The 15694-nt window shown below is 36.0% G+C and overlaps 1 protein-coding gene across 2 annotated transcripts in view; it reads right to left on the reverse strand.

Moving 5' to 3' along the window:
• The window catches only part of ctnnal1 (catenin (cadherin-associated protein), alpha-like 1), a 63715-nt gene that overhangs the window by 9672 nt on the left and 38349 nt on the right, over positions 1-15694 (reverse strand). Inside the window, exons 5-10 of one of the 2 annotated variants that reach the window (XM_058752904.1) lie at positions 15605-15694; positions 8908-9078; positions 6442-6642; positions 2211-2297; positions 1096-1254; positions 656-748 (exon numbers count right to left, since the gene is read on the reverse strand). In XM_058752904.1, coding sequence (XP_058608887.1) covers positions 656-748; positions 1096-1254; positions 2211-2297; positions 6442-6642; positions 8908-9078; positions 15605-15694 — 801 coding nt within the window. Of the gene's footprint in view, positions 1-655; positions 749-1095; positions 1255-2210; positions 2301-6441; positions 6643-8907; positions 9079-15604 lie in introns of both variants that reach the window. The other variant, XM_058752903.1, reaches the window with a different exon arrangement.

Here is a 15694-nt window from a genome sequence, read left to right on the forward strand (position 1 = left end):
TACCTGTGGCTTTTGGAATTACTGATAAAGCAACTCATTATCATGCACCCCTGAAGCTGCCGCTCACCCGCTGTGCTCTTATTGGCTGCCTGATCTTAAGGCCTCATCATTATTGGTTGGTGAGGTGAGGTCGCCCTCTCTAAGAACACTCATTCCTGCATGCAATCAGATATGCTAATGAAGCGTGCTGATGAAATGCACTGCAAATATACTCGAATGTTAAATATTACATTCTGCGTATTGGCCCAAACTTACCTTTTCTTTTTCATTTCATATTTTAACTACTGTTTGTATTTAAAAAGAAAAAAAAAGCAAGAACCGCAAAGATGATTTTGATGCATGATTTGTTTGTTTTTTTCATCCAGCTGAAAATGCATTTTAATTGCAATTTCTTGCTATTTTATGCCTATGTGTGTAAGTGTGTTTGTCTCTGCTGTTTTTTCTGTAATCGGAGCTGCAAAGTCAACAACAACAGTGCAAAATGTGTCAAATAAGCATTGGTGATTTTTGGAAAATAAGCAGTAACTGAGGCGAATAACAATCGTCTTTCGTTCTTTTATTAACAAAATCTATATTCTGTAAGTCTCTGAAAGCCTGAAAAAAGGTCTCAGTTGCTAAGATTCCTGCTTTACTAGCAGACAACCTCTGTGTTTACCTGAGGTCCAATGACACGGAAAGTTTCCTCAGCATGAATACAGGTGATCTCCAGCGGCTCGGTCCCCGAAATGTGGCAGAGCAAACGACAAGTCTGAAATCAGAATAAATGGCAATACACTGAAGTTCACCCTATAGTGACTTTAGTAGATTATACAACATGGCTATTGTTAAATGCACTGCAATGCACCAATCTGACAATAAGTACTGAATGCACATATTATAATAAATATAATAAGTGTAATAATAATAATAATAATAATAATAATACACATAATAATATTAGTTATTACTTGCTTTTGAATTTTAATAAATTCCTAAAATTCAATAATGGTGTAAACTGCACCTGCTGTTACACTACTACAGAATTTATTTATTTTTTTAAATAAACTGCTTTCTAATTAAATCTTTGTCAGAACAGTGTTAAACAGAACCACTCACCTCCACCAGTTGCTCTTTGTGTTCGGTCAGTGTGCCAGCATAATCAGCCACGGCCTCCAGGTTTCCATCCCCACCGGAGGCCTTCAGGGCCTGCAGCACTAGATGATCTGAATGCAGCTTCAGCAGCTCAGTGGCCCTTCCCACTGCCACCCTATGAAGCTGAACAAAAGGAAAAGTCCAATAACTAAAAATTCCCCAAGTACTGGTATTAATTACATGCAAAGCAAGACAATATTGTTTTAGCAACATACTTCAGTGTTTTCATTTATTATGAGCAATACGAATTATATGAAGTATATGAACAACCAGTCAGCAATTGTCCTGAGGGGGATGTTTAAATGACACCTTCTTCAACTAAAAATAGAAAACGTTTTAATGTGTTTTGGCCATTCATTTAAATGACATCTGGACTATGTTTATTTTTTTTATTGCTTTAGGATACTGTTTAGTATTCTTTTGTTCTGTAATGCCTGTCAACAAATAATTTTGTATATAATTTGTTATGTTACAGTATATTGTTTTGCTGCAATAAAAATGCAAATTAAGTTTCACAAAGTAGTTATTTCGAGACACCTTCAACACCATCATGAAAGTTATGATGACTTGCGAACTAGTAAGTGAATCAGATTCAGTACCCTCTTGGTGCCATTTATATATTTATTTATTTTGTTAGCATTTTTTAAAATAATTTTTTGCCTTTATTGTGACAGGACAGATCAGAGCTGACAGGAAGAAAAGTGGGAGAGAGAGGGAGGTGGGATCGGGAAAGGTCTTCGAGTTGGGGCTGTATGTCGGCGCTGCTCACAAAGCTATTGGCACTGACAAGAATGAACTTATAAGAGTCATTTGTTCGTGAATCAGATTACAGTAGCCTGATTTGTTTTTATATGTTCAGACAAATGCAATAGAAAGATATGCTGTCTTTGTTTTACTCATCTCATGACATTCAAATACAAATTCACAAATTAAGTAAATATGTTATGGCACTGTAAATTCAGCATAAGTGATACAGGGAACACTGGGATGGACACTTCTGAAGAAAGATTTTGATTTTGTTTTAGATGCTTGGCTCAAGGGATTCAATCCCTGTGCATAGCTTGTCACAAGAATCTCACCTCTCGCCTGAGATCACTGACACTCTGACAAGTCTTCAAAACAGAGAGCTCCATCTCGTCCGTGGCCTCTTTGGCTTTAAGCGATTGCTGCTACAGGGGAAAAGAAACCGAAACAAAGATAGAAAAGGAAATTTAACACTGCAAACAGGATGATTTTCAACCAGTTGAACGTGCACCATCCATGCTGAAAAGCCATCAAGTTTCAACAAATGTCAGTGGCCCAAGCAACCTGAAAAATGGACTTTGTTAGACATGACAGTCTTTATCCGCAGTTTTCTCTTCAGAGGACAGGCGGACAGGTGGGTGGGATTGCTTTCAGACGGGATTACGACGGGTGTCAACACAAACACACCACAGAAGCTGTGTGAATGTTTGAAGCGCTCTCATCTTCCGTGCTTTACTCTGAGACATCACACTGGGACTTAAACAGTCATTGCACTTCAGTGAACACATTCCGAATGTTTCTGTCACTGAAATGGTGGACAGGTAAAGTGGGGAACAACCCAGATATTACCATGTAAAAACAATATGGTCTCTAAATAAGTTTTGGCTGATGACAGCAGAGACATATACATAGTCGTAAACATTCAAGGACTCATAGATAGAAGAAATGCAGTGCTTGAGGGAGGAAAATCCATGCCCATGGTCTGTTCATTGAATGTCAAGAGCTTGTTTAAATGGACAGTTCCAACCCGATTGGCTGGTTTTATGGAGTCCATGAGTGATGGTACACAGGTTCTTTCAATTTGGATCAAAGTCATGTTACAAAGGAGCGCTGGGTTGATACATTAAGTTTTCTTAAGGATGAACAAATTACTAGATTTGAAGTCTGGATTTGTCTGAAAATGAACAAGCTAGTATTCTACAAGCAGAAGTGTATATTTCACTTTGTGTTCTGTATTTATTACTTGTTGGAGAACAGGAATTATGATCATAATGTCTATCATTTTAAAAGACTGTTTCAAATTTCCACACGAAGCTATTATTTTGGTTAACCCCTTTCAGACAAACTCTTCCCTAAACAAGCATGTAAAACAAAACAAATTGTCACTTTAGATGCTGGTCTCTTCCTGTCTAAGTGGGCGATTCTTGGGCAGAATCAGCCGCAACGAGGACCACACATCAATCGTCTGGAGACTAATGAAAACTGGAAAACTGTTTTTGGAGGCAGGCATTACATCCTCTAAAACTACACATGAGAAAACAATCAAATGTATAGAAATACAACAAATAAATATAAACAAATCTGGGACCTAACAATCTGTAAATTATTATTTTTTTTATAAAGAAACACTGTACAACAGAACACAAGCAGATAAAGATTCAAAGGTGTTCTACTGGAGTGTGTAATTTCGTGCAGAAATGGTTAAATGTAATAATACACTACTGTAAGTTTGGGGTCAGCTATTTTTTTTAATTTGACCAAAAGTGACAGTAAAAGGCATTTATAGATGATTTCTATTTCAAATAAATTTGTATTTCTATTCTATAACTTTCTATTCATTAAATACTCCAAGATGTATAACTGTTTCCACAAAAATATTAAGCATCACAACTGAAAATTGATAATGATAAGAAATGTTTCTTGAGCAGCAAATCAGCATATTAAAATGATTTCTGAAGGATCATATGACACTAAAGACTTGAGAAATGGCTGATGAAAATTCAGCTTTACCATCAAAGGAATAAATTATATTTTAAAATAAAAAATATTAAAACTGTTATTTTAAATTATATTAATATTCACAATATTACTGTTTTTACTCTGTTTTTAGCAAATAAATGCAGCCTTCTGTAAATCCAGATGATCAAGTGTCTGAAACATTTTCAAAGGTCCTATACATTTTAACCAGTACATTTCCATGACCTTTTTAGTCAGTTGTGATTACTGAAATTTGAAAAATCATTCAAATTCAGACCAATTCCACTATGTGTCATTCAACTCAAAAATGTGGTTCCAAATCAGACTCTGCTTTTTACTACATACCTAAGTGCAATTTCTAGCCTACAAAATAGATCAGCGAATAACTAGCAAATCTTATACTGATAGAAATTCCAGGACTTTTCCTTGACTTTAAAGATTTCATTTATTTCCATGACTTTTCTAGGCCAGAAAAAGAATAAATTTTAAATTCCTTAGTATTTAGGTTTTTCATGATTGTAGGAACCCTGCATTTCATACATTTTAGGCTTCATATTCTCCATGTGTTCTTGTGAGATCACAGTACTAGAAATGCCAAGGTCAGGGTTTTGATTCCCAGGAAACACATTTAAAGCACCAGAAGTCATGTCGGACAAATGTATAAGAACAAAAAGATGTTGACATTTTCCTATATATGTAAAGTGAAAAAAAAGTGAAAAAAAAAAACTGCACTGACTCAATCTTTTTCCTTGAACAGGGTTTTTCTTTCACAAGCCATTCAGTGTATAGCAATGAATACCAAGTCAGTTTACATCAGCCTTCAAATTAATGCTGCTATTAAACCATAGTGAGTGCATGCATTTTTAAATCTTTTTATTTCATGTATTTTCTTTCTTTGTGACTTTTTCCTTTCTTTTCATCCCTCTAAGACATCAGAAGGTTTAGAGTCAACTCAACCCAGAGCCGGCCCAAGGCATAAGCAAACTAAGCGGCTGCTAAGTGCCCCCGTGGACACCAGAGGGCCCCCAAGAGTAGCCTACAGTTTATTTTATTTTATTTTAATTTGTGATATATTATGTCAATGGACAGTGGTAATTATACAATATTAAATAATCTATACAAATAATTTTATTATTTCCATAGCGAATAATTTTGTTTTTCAGCGGCTTTGATGGCAGAGGATTAATTTGCACTTTTTAATAAGCCCGCCTGCTGTTTTTGCTCAGAACAAAAGCTTTCAAAAATTCAAAAGTCAGCCATCCAAAATCTGAAACATTTAAACAGTAAGATATCTTGTGTGCTTTAATTAGAATATTTCTTTACACTTTTGACTCATCCCTTTCCTTTATTTCTTAAAAATAGTTTAAAGTTAAGCTAAAATATGAGGTTCTGTCTGCCACTAGGTGGCGCTTTTGGAACTGTATTGATACAGCGGTTTCCCTGGTAACGGCTGAACACAAAGCAGAACTGTGTTCATAAATGATACTTTCAGACATTATACTGTACCTCGATGAGATGAAATGAAAATGCCAAGGCAGTCGGTTCACTTCAGAGATAAATTAATATTAAACACACCCGCCCTGCATTTTGACTTTGAAATGTTTATTTTATTATTTCACTTTAATCGTGACCGTCTTAACATATTTAATTTAACTGAGAATTGGCATTTTTGCTTACCTTTTACATGACTTGAAAGCGCAGACTCTCCCATGAAAAAAAGCCAAATTTACAGACTTTACATTATTTTAACCATAATTTGTATTTGTTGTTTTCAAGCCAACGCTCACTGAAGCACGTGTTTTTATCTCCCGCTCGGTTCCATCAGAGGGCGCGCGTCAATAAAGACAGACACACTATAGCCACACGAACTCGAGCGGAGCTGTAGCTTATTTTATGTAAAAAAAATTATATTAAGTATTCCGTAAGAAATTTTTTTTTTTTTTTTTTTTTTAAGAAACCAATGCAACTGCATTTTCAAGGATTTCAAGCACCGGTACGAACCCTGTTTATAGTGTGTGAATAATCAAGCTTTGACAATAACCAGTCATATTGGCAGCACTGAGGGTCCCCCAAATAAAATTCTGCTTAGGGCCCCATAAAGGATTGGGCTGGCCCTGACTCCATCTATGCACAAAGTACTTATAACACAGTATCACACACAGAAAAAAATTATGTAAGAATCAATAAAAGTTTTCTGAAAAGTATGCTGCTGCACAATAAAAGAAATCATGGCACAATGACAGGAAATGAATAGCTTATTCAAGAAACCAAAGGCAGGAAAGAATAAACACCTACAGATCTGCACTGTAAGGCTTATTTTTCCCAGTGTATGAGGCACAGTGAGGGTGTGAGGTTCATGGGCAGTTACTCCACAGGAGGAGAGACATGAAGAACATCCTTCACACACTGCACAACAAAGATGTGAAGGACAGATATACAAGCCAAGTGAAACTTTTGTGTTAGGATATGAATAAGAGAGCAAGTTGCAGCTTGGAGTTTTCCTCCTGCTGTTACCATCAAGTGAGACTCAAGTCATACGGTGAATGATTGGTCGGTGCAGTCCCTAATGTGTGTATGTGTCCCTCTTACCGCGTGTCTCCATGTGTTGATGAGCTGTTTGGTCTCCTGACGTGTGATCTGGCAGAGCTGTATGATTGTCTCTCTCTGCTCATGGCTGGTGTAGGCAGAGTCTGTAAAGTCTTCGGTTTTCTCCACCAGAGCTTCCAGCTGAGCCGCCACGGCCTCACAGGACACACAGTACAGAGAGTCTCTCAGACCCTCCACTTTAACCTGAAACACGCATATAAGCATCTGGTGAGATATTGATTCATGATATACCATTTATTGGCTAATGTCTGCATTTTCATATTATATTGGATATTTAATTGTTTCATCCATAATATTAAAATAATTATCATTATCAGTCAAAATTTCTTCTGCTTCTGCAAAATTCTGTAGGGCACCTTAATGGGTGAAGTGTGTAATATCGCAGTAGCACCAAAAAAATATTTTATAAAATTATTTGAATTCAGAAGTTCCTGCTTGGTAAGATTTTGCAATGTTTTTAAGAAACGTCTCTCATGCTTACCAATGCTTAGTTTATTTGATCAAAAATACAGTAATATTGTGAAGTATTATTACAATTTCAAGTATGGCCAAAAATATCAGCACCCTTGGTAAATATGATCAAAGAATGCTGTGAAAATTAATCTGCATTGTTAATCCTTTTGATCTTTTATTTTAAAAATTCACAAAAGTCTAACCTTTCATTGGATAATAAGAATTTAAAATGGTGGGAAATATCATTATGAAATAAATGTTTTTCTCAAATACACGTTGGACACAATTATTGGCACCCCTAGAAATTCTTATGAGTAAAATATCTCTGAAGTATATTCCCATTCATATTCACAATTTTGAGCACTCCAGGGTGATTATGAACATAAAATTATCTAGCCATGGCTTCCTGTTTCACAGAAATATAAATAGGAGGGAAAACAAGGTCCAAATTCCCTTAATCATCCATCACAATGAGAAAAACCAAAGAATATATTTCTGATGTGCAGCAAAAGATAATTGAGCTTCACAAATTAGTGAAGTGGCTTTAAGAAAAGAGCTAGAGCAGTGAAAATTCCAAATAATTAATAATTTCCAATCAACATAAAATGTTACGAAACTTCCTGGAAGAGTACATTCATTCCTACATGTGTCTATATTGTCCTAATGCACGGTGGGAAGGAGAGTTTGTGTGGCTAAAGACTCTCCAAGGACCACAGCTGGAGAATTGCAGAAAATAGTTGAGTCTCGGAGTCAGAAAACCTTTAAAAAAAAATTGTCAAACAGCACCTACATCACCACGTGTTGTTTGGGAGGGTTTCAAGAAAAATTCTCCTCGCTCATCCAAAAGCAAACTCCAGCATATTCAGTTATCAGACACGACTGGAACTTCAAATGGGACTGGCTTCTATGGTCAGATGAAACTAAAAAATTAGCTTTTTAGCAGCAAACACTCAAGATGGGTTTGGTGAACACAGGGATAAAAAGTACCCCATGTGTACAATGAAATATACTGCTGTATTTTTGATGTTGTGGGCCTATATTTCTGCTGGAGGTCCTGGACATCTTGTTTAGACGCATGGCATCATGAATTCTATCAAATACCAACAGATACAAAAATCAATAAGTGACTGACTCTGTTAGAAATCTTATAATGGGCCATGTTTGGATCTTCCAACCGTACAATAATCCAAACACAAACCTCAAAAACAACACAAAAATGGGTCACTGAGGACAAAACCAAGCTTCTGCTGGCCATTCCAGTCCTCTGACCTGAACCCTATAGAAAATGAGTGATGAACTGAAGAGAAGAAGCACCAACATGGAGCTGGGAATCTAAAGGGTCTGGAGTGATTCTGGATGAAGGAATGGTCTCTGATCTCTTGTCAGGTGTTTTCTAACCTCATCAGGCATTATAGGAAAATTTAGAGCTGTTAAACTGGCAAATGGAGGTTTCAAAAAGTATTGAATAAAAGGGTGCCGTTAATTGTGGCCAATGTGTATTAGAGAAAAACATTTATTTCATAGTGATATTTCCCCCCATTTTAAATTCTTATTATCCAATGAAAGGTTAGATTTTTGTGAATTTTTTTAATAAAAGATCAGAAGGATTAACAATGCATTATTCTAACATGCTGATTTGATGCAAGATGCAAGAAACATTTTTTGTGATTATCAATGTTGAAAACAGTTTTGCCTGATTAATATTTTTGTGGAAACCTTTCATGGAAATATGAACAGAATTTATTTGAAATCGAAATCTTTTGTAAAATTATACTTGCATTTACTCTTACAATTGATCAATTGAATGTGCCTGTGCTGGAAAAAAAGTATCAATTTCTTTCTTTCTTTCTTAAAAATAAAAAATTACCCCAAACCTTTGAACCACAGCGTTCTTTCTCACTGGTTGAACAATACTTTTTTTTTAAAAGAAGTCTTTAAAAGAGAAACTTTATCCATTGAGACATCCATGTAAGAGCCCTTGGCCTACACCTGCACCTTAAAGTCTTTAATCCCAGCGTAGATGCTGACAGGAAGTGCTTTGGCCTCCCCACCGCTCCTCGTGTCAGTCACAATCTCAATGACTTGCTCCAGGGCCAGACGCATACGCTGGAAGACTGCTTCTTTGTTGATCCGTGCCGACTCGCAGTCTGGATGTCTCAGACAAGTCTGAGAGGCAAAGAGGAACAAAAATTATCTTCAAAATGCAGAAGAACAACAAACGTGTGGCTGCAAAATTTGACATTTAAACAAGATGTTATTAAATTTTTTAGAATAAGGAAAGGAAAGGAACTCTTTTTAGAGGAATGAACAAACTCAATTATGGAAAAAACCCTTATGAAAAAAAATGTCATTGATGGTATCAGATGGTACAACCCGAATTCTGGAAATGTTGGGACGTTTTTTAATTTTGAATAAAACGAAAACTAAAAGACTTTCAAATCACATGACCTAATATTTTATTCACAATAGAACATAGAGAACATAAATGTTTAAACAGAGAAATTTTACACTTTTATCCACTAAATGAGCTCATTTCAAATTTGATGCCTGCTAGAGGTCTCAAAAAACTTGGCACGGGGGCAACAAAGGGCTGAAAAAGCAACAAATTTTGAAAAGATTCAGCTGGGAGAACATCTAGCAACTAATTAAGTTAATTGACATCAGGTCTGTAACATGATTGCTATAAAAGGGATGTCTTAGAGAGGCAGAGTCTCTCAGAAGTAAAGATGGGAAAGAGTGCGTAAAAAGATTGTGGAATACTTTAACCCTTAAAGACCTAGAACATTTTTGGGGCACCTGACACGCCTGTACTTTTCTTTTTTTTAGACCTATTCTAGCAGTCAGCATTAAAGGGGTCCTATTATGCTCTTTTACAAAGTCTTGATTTTGTTTTGGGGGTGTACTAGAACATGCTCACATGCTTGGTGGTTCGAAAAATCACATTATTTTTGCTTTCTCCCCAGCCTGACACAAACGGCTCGCTTCGTTCCGGGTTTGATGAAGGCCCGCCTTCCGAAAAACGAAATGTGTTGTGATTGGCGAACAGCTTAGACGGTGTTTCAGTACTGCCACGCCCCTTGCCAAAGCAGCAAGTTCGTCATATCAATCCAGACCTCGAGAATATTTAACAAGAGCATCATGCAGAACCTTTGCACTAACGGATATTGCAAGACATATTAAAGTGGTAATGTTATTGTTGTTGTTTTTTTTGGGCTAAATCACGTTTTAGATAGGATGTCAACAACAGCTTAAAAATAACTGCATTGACTATGTACAGATAAGTGCAACGGTAATATGTATGATGTTTATTGTTCTTTAATTCTAACATTATAACATGAATTGCAGTGAAACTGTTATACAGTTGAATTTATTTATACCATAGTCCCACAGACTTACACTATTTGTGGCCGCATATATATATGCAAATGAATTCTCTGCCAGCGGGAGAGAGCGAGGTTTCCCTGGTAACGCTGTACACAAAGCAGAGCTCCTATCACAAATGCGTACATGCAAGATGAAATGAAAATGACATCCGAAATTTTCTGAAAACAGTTGGTTTCCATCAGAAATACAGTGATATAAAAACACATTTTGAAATGAGCAGTGCTCAACCAAGCGTTCTCCCGCCAACCATTCAAATTTCCGTAGGTGGGATTTACAATTTGTGATATCACAAATACAGGAAAACAACTTTGTAGTCCAAACGAGCCGTTCGTTGTAGTTTTTGAAAAGGGATTTTTAAAAAACAAAATATCTCCCTTTGGAGTGGACTTTGAGATTTGTAACTTTGTAGATCGTTTTATGCTCAAACATACACATTGACTAAAATAAAAAGTAAAGTCTCTTTAAGACCAGTCATGTCACTCGGTGACCATCTTTAAAACGCCTCTCGGGCATCCAAGTGCAGCTCCTTTTTTTTTTTTTTTTTTTATTAAACAAATAATATTTACATGGGATACAGTCAAGGCAAAAGAAATACATACACAACCAGAATACAAAACAATATTTACCTAAACAAAAGTAGTAACAAAAAAATAAATAAAATAAATAATAATAATTAAATAAAAATAATAAATAAATAAAAAAGTAAAAATTACACACAAAATGTCAACTTCAAAGAATACTCAGGAGGTAACCTTTACAACAAAGTCATTAATAATTGTTTTTTCCATCAATACGGTTGTTTTAGCAGCTTTCTTATTAAGCGATGAGCAGAGAGATTCATAAAATAATTTCAAATCAATACAGAAAATCCTAAAATTGGGCATACAATCAGTAACTTTACATTTGTGAAGATGAAATAGGCTACAAAGAGTCAAGAGTTTTAACATATCATCCAGCTCCTTTGATCCTGATTCCCAAATCAAAAACAATACATTACTTATTTCAAAACTAAAAAGTTTGTTGTAAGCTGAGAAAACAAGCCAAGACATTCCAAGTGCAGCTCCTATCTCTTTGAATGGGGAAACATCAAATTCTCCAAAACTGTTCACTAAGCTTACGATTAAATTTCATATTTGAAATCACCAAAGAAATCTGACAACAACTGTATCATAAATGCTGTTTCTTTTGCTCAAATAGCATTATAAAAAGCTTATTTTTCAGGCTAGATCAGCCAGTGCGCATGCGCAGTCCTAAACGCACCACTCAGAACACTGACTGTTTCTATAGCAACCGGGACTTCTAACGGCAGCTGCAGTGACGTGCTGACTTTACCGATTAGTGATTGGCTCTTTCATTCAGAAGGCAGGGTATTCTAATAGTCTTTGCTAAAATTCAAAAAGTGAAAAAGCATAATAGGACCCCTTTAAGTGCCATATATCATTATAAACAAGAGAACTTGAAGTTTCAGTCTAGCTAATTTAAAGTCCCAATTTTCCCTTTGTTTTCTCTAAGAATTAATGAATTTTAAGAAAAACGCAAGCAATAATTGGGTGGTTTTTTTACTGTGTACTCAAACAAAAACTCCTGAAGTTTGGATTTTTTTCTTTAGAAAGTTGTATCTGGGTGTTTTACACTTCCAAACACTTTTTTTCCCCGAGCAAGTTATAGCCATTTATTACAATATTGTTATAGGCGCTTTTCAGGTATATATTTACTTTACTAACCATATAGATTTGTCCAAAAACATTTAGGGACTAAAGAAAATGGAAACCGTGTTTTATAACAACAAAATATACAGAGTGCAACAGAAGTAAATTGTGAAAATGATCTTTATGAACTATATAAGTATTATTTACATAATATAACAGCCACATGGATCGAGCCACTGGCTGCACTGCGTCACAATAGATTTTACCCGGGACATCACCTAGCGACGCGAATACCTAAATTCCAGTGCTTTATCTGATATGTACCGCTTTTTCTTCCTTGTTTTTGGTTTGTTTTATGCCAAAGTGCTCTCTCCTGTGCTTTTTCAGAAAGTGCTCTCATGCAAATGTGTTGTGTGTTTGTTTTCATGCATGCACGACACACTTTACTTTCACTTTGCGTTTGCTGCGATTTCCAAAGAAACTTGCTAAACAACGGTTCAAAAGACCAAAACCTATGTTTATTGGTTGAATATGTGACAGTTTGAACCAGTCTGGGCACGGGGGGGTGGGACTAAGCATCAACAATTGTTCCTGTTTGGATCAGAGGACCGAAAATGCATTGGTTTCTTCTGACGAATCAATGTTGTCAAAATGTGATTATGTAATCACGTACGCTACGGAGCCTCTGAATATCCAAATGAGACTATTGCTATATTTCTACTTTCCGACAATTAAAGCATTCAGATAGGATTAGCGGTTCAAAAGTTATTAAACATTTAAGAAAAATTGTTATTTTTAGCTGCGGGCGGCTGTCTCAGTCTTTGAGGGTTAAAAACAACATTCCTCAACGTCAAATTGCAAAGGCTTTGCAAATCTCATCATCTACAGTGCATAACATCAAAAGATTCAGAGAAACTGGAGAAATCTCTGTGAGTAAGGGACAAGGCTGAAGACCTTTGTTGGATGCCCGTGGTCTTTGGGCCCTCAGACGACACTACATCACTCATCGGCATGATTCTGTCATTAATATTACTAAATGGGCCCAGGAATACTTCCAGAAACCACTGTCGATAAACACAATCCACCGTGCCATCACCAGATGCCAACTAAAGCTCTATCATGCAAAAAGGAAGCAATATGTGAACATGGTCCAGAAGCGCCTTCGTGTCCTGTGGGCCAAGGCTCATTTAAAATGGACTGTTTCAAAATGGAAAAGTGTTCTATGGTCAGACGAGTCCCAAATTTTACATTCTTGTTGGAAATCACGGACGCTGTGTCCTCCGGGCTAAAGAGGAGGGAGACCTTCCAGCGTGTTATTAGTGTTCAGTTCAAAAGCCAGCATCTCTGATGGTATGGGGGTGCATAAGTGCATGCGGTATGGGCAGCTTGCATGTTTTGGAAGGCACTATGAATGCTGAAAGGTATATAAAGGTTTTAGAGCAACATATGCTCCCCTCCAGACGACGTCTATTTCAGGTAAGGCCTTGTTTATTTCAGCAGGACATTGCAAAACCACATACTGCAGCTATTACAACAGCATGGCTTCATAGTAGAAGAGTCCGGGTGCTGAACTGGCCTGCCTACAGTCCAGATCATTCACCTATAGAGAACATTTGGTGCACCATTTAACATGGTGCTTTGTGAATACTATGCAGCATACCAAACTCCAAGGGATGTGTCTAAAATTATGATATTACTATGGTAAAAACCATGGCACATGTACAAAGCAGTACAACAATAATATTGTACTTTTTCATAAGACAGACCTAACATTGGATAGATCTTGGACTCCCAGATACATCCGTTTATAAAATAGTATTAATAAAATATTAATTAAGTGCAATTCAGGTGAACATACATAATGGCTCTCATTCAATAATAATTGTGTACAAGTTTTCTTACTTATGCGTGCAGGAAAAGTTCTCATGCAAAATTTCAATATATAATTAAAAAATTGATATATACATAACTTTTTATATATAAATATTTTATTTGATCAAACATTCAGTAAAAACAGTAATATTTTGAAATATTACAATACAAAATAAGTTTCTATTTTGATCTATTTAAAACTCTAATATAATTAATGTGATGGCAAAGCACAATTTTCAGCATCATTACTCCAGTCTTCAGTGTCACATGATCCTTCAGAAATCATTCTAATATACTGATTTACTGCTCAAGAAACATTCATTATCAATGTTGAAAACGGTTGTGCTGACTAATATTTTTGTGAAAACTGTGATACATTTATTTGAAACAGAAACATTTTGTAACATTATAAAATGTCTTTACTGTCACTTTTGATCTATTTAAGCCATCTTTTCTCAATAAAACTATTCATTTCTTAAAACAAAATCTTACTGAACCCAAACTTCTGAAGAGTAGTAAAGTACTATACATATATGTAAAGTATTATATAGATAACCAAATATTATTATATATAATGTGATCACAGTCATGTTCAAAAATATAATATATGTAAAAATATATGGCCACCACAAATGATTTGCTCATTGGTTTAGCTTAAGACACCAAGAACGATAACTACAAAGATAACTATAAAGATAACAATATTAGTGTCCACACAAGCGGACAATATCGACGCGGTCTATATATTCTAAGCACACGCTCGTCTGCCGCTTTAAATTCTCGAGCTGGTTATAGCAGGATTGATTCTTATTGGCTGTAGATGTTTTATTGGCTGTAGATGTTCATCAGCTGGAAAAAAATCATTCTGAAAATGATTCCAACGATATCGTTTCTTCTGTGCCTTTATCGTTATAGTTGTGGTGTGGACTCTGCTATTCTTTAAAGGTGCCATAGAATGCATTGATACAATATTTTAAATTGTTCTCTGATATCTACATAGAAGGTATGTGGCGTAGGTTAGGGAAAAAAATGTCCAGAAACGGTTTTACATGTTCATTTAAAACCCTGGGGTTTGTCCCTAGAATGAAATGGTCTGTTATTACCTTATTTGGAAGGGTCATGAATAATAATGTTGAGCTCTGCTCTGATTGGCCGTTTCACAGTGCGGCTCAATGTTGAGCCCTGCTCTGATTGGCTGTTTTACAGTGTGGCTCATTTCAGTAGCTCACACAGCAGGAAGGAAACAGGGCAAATATATATTTCAATACTTTCAGGCACAGTTATATCGTTGGGTAATTATACTGTAAATAAAATGCGGGCATCAGGGAGCTGCTATATGCAAACGTTGGGGGTGCACATACATATTAGTGATCCTGACTGTACCGTCACAGTCGGTGTTATGTTCTGATTCGCCTATTTTTCAGTGGTCTTTTGCATTCACGAGATTTACATAAGGAGGAGGAAACAATGGTGTTCGAGGCTCACAGTATGTCATTTCCATGTACAGAACTGTTATTATTCAACTATGCCAAGGTAAATACAGTTTTCCATTCTATGGCACTATATATTGAGAACAATTTTTAGAACTATATCTTTAGCGTAATCTGTACAGTTATCGTCCTTGGTGTGAACGGGCCTTTATTCCTAAATTTGTATCTTAAACAAACTTTTTTGACGCCTCATTATTTCTGCATGATAACATTCACACTCAGGTTTTTATGCAGAAATACACACGTTGATATTAACATGTTTTAGACAGCAGATGGTACTCTCTTCCACAATCCTACCTTAGAGGCTGTGAGGAGCATCATGGTGCATTTCTCCAGCACAGCACGTGCGGCGGCCATCCGAGCTCTTTTCTTTTCATCCTTCAGATC

The sequence above is a fragment of the Onychostoma macrolepis genome, chromosome 19, assembly GCF_012432095.1.
Source record: "Onychostoma macrolepis isolate SWU-2019 chromosome 19, ASM1243209v1, whole genome shotgun sequence".
In the NCBI taxonomy this organism is placed as follows: Eukaryota; Metazoa; Chordata; class Actinopteri; order Cypriniformes; family Cyprinidae; genus Onychostoma; species Onychostoma macrolepis.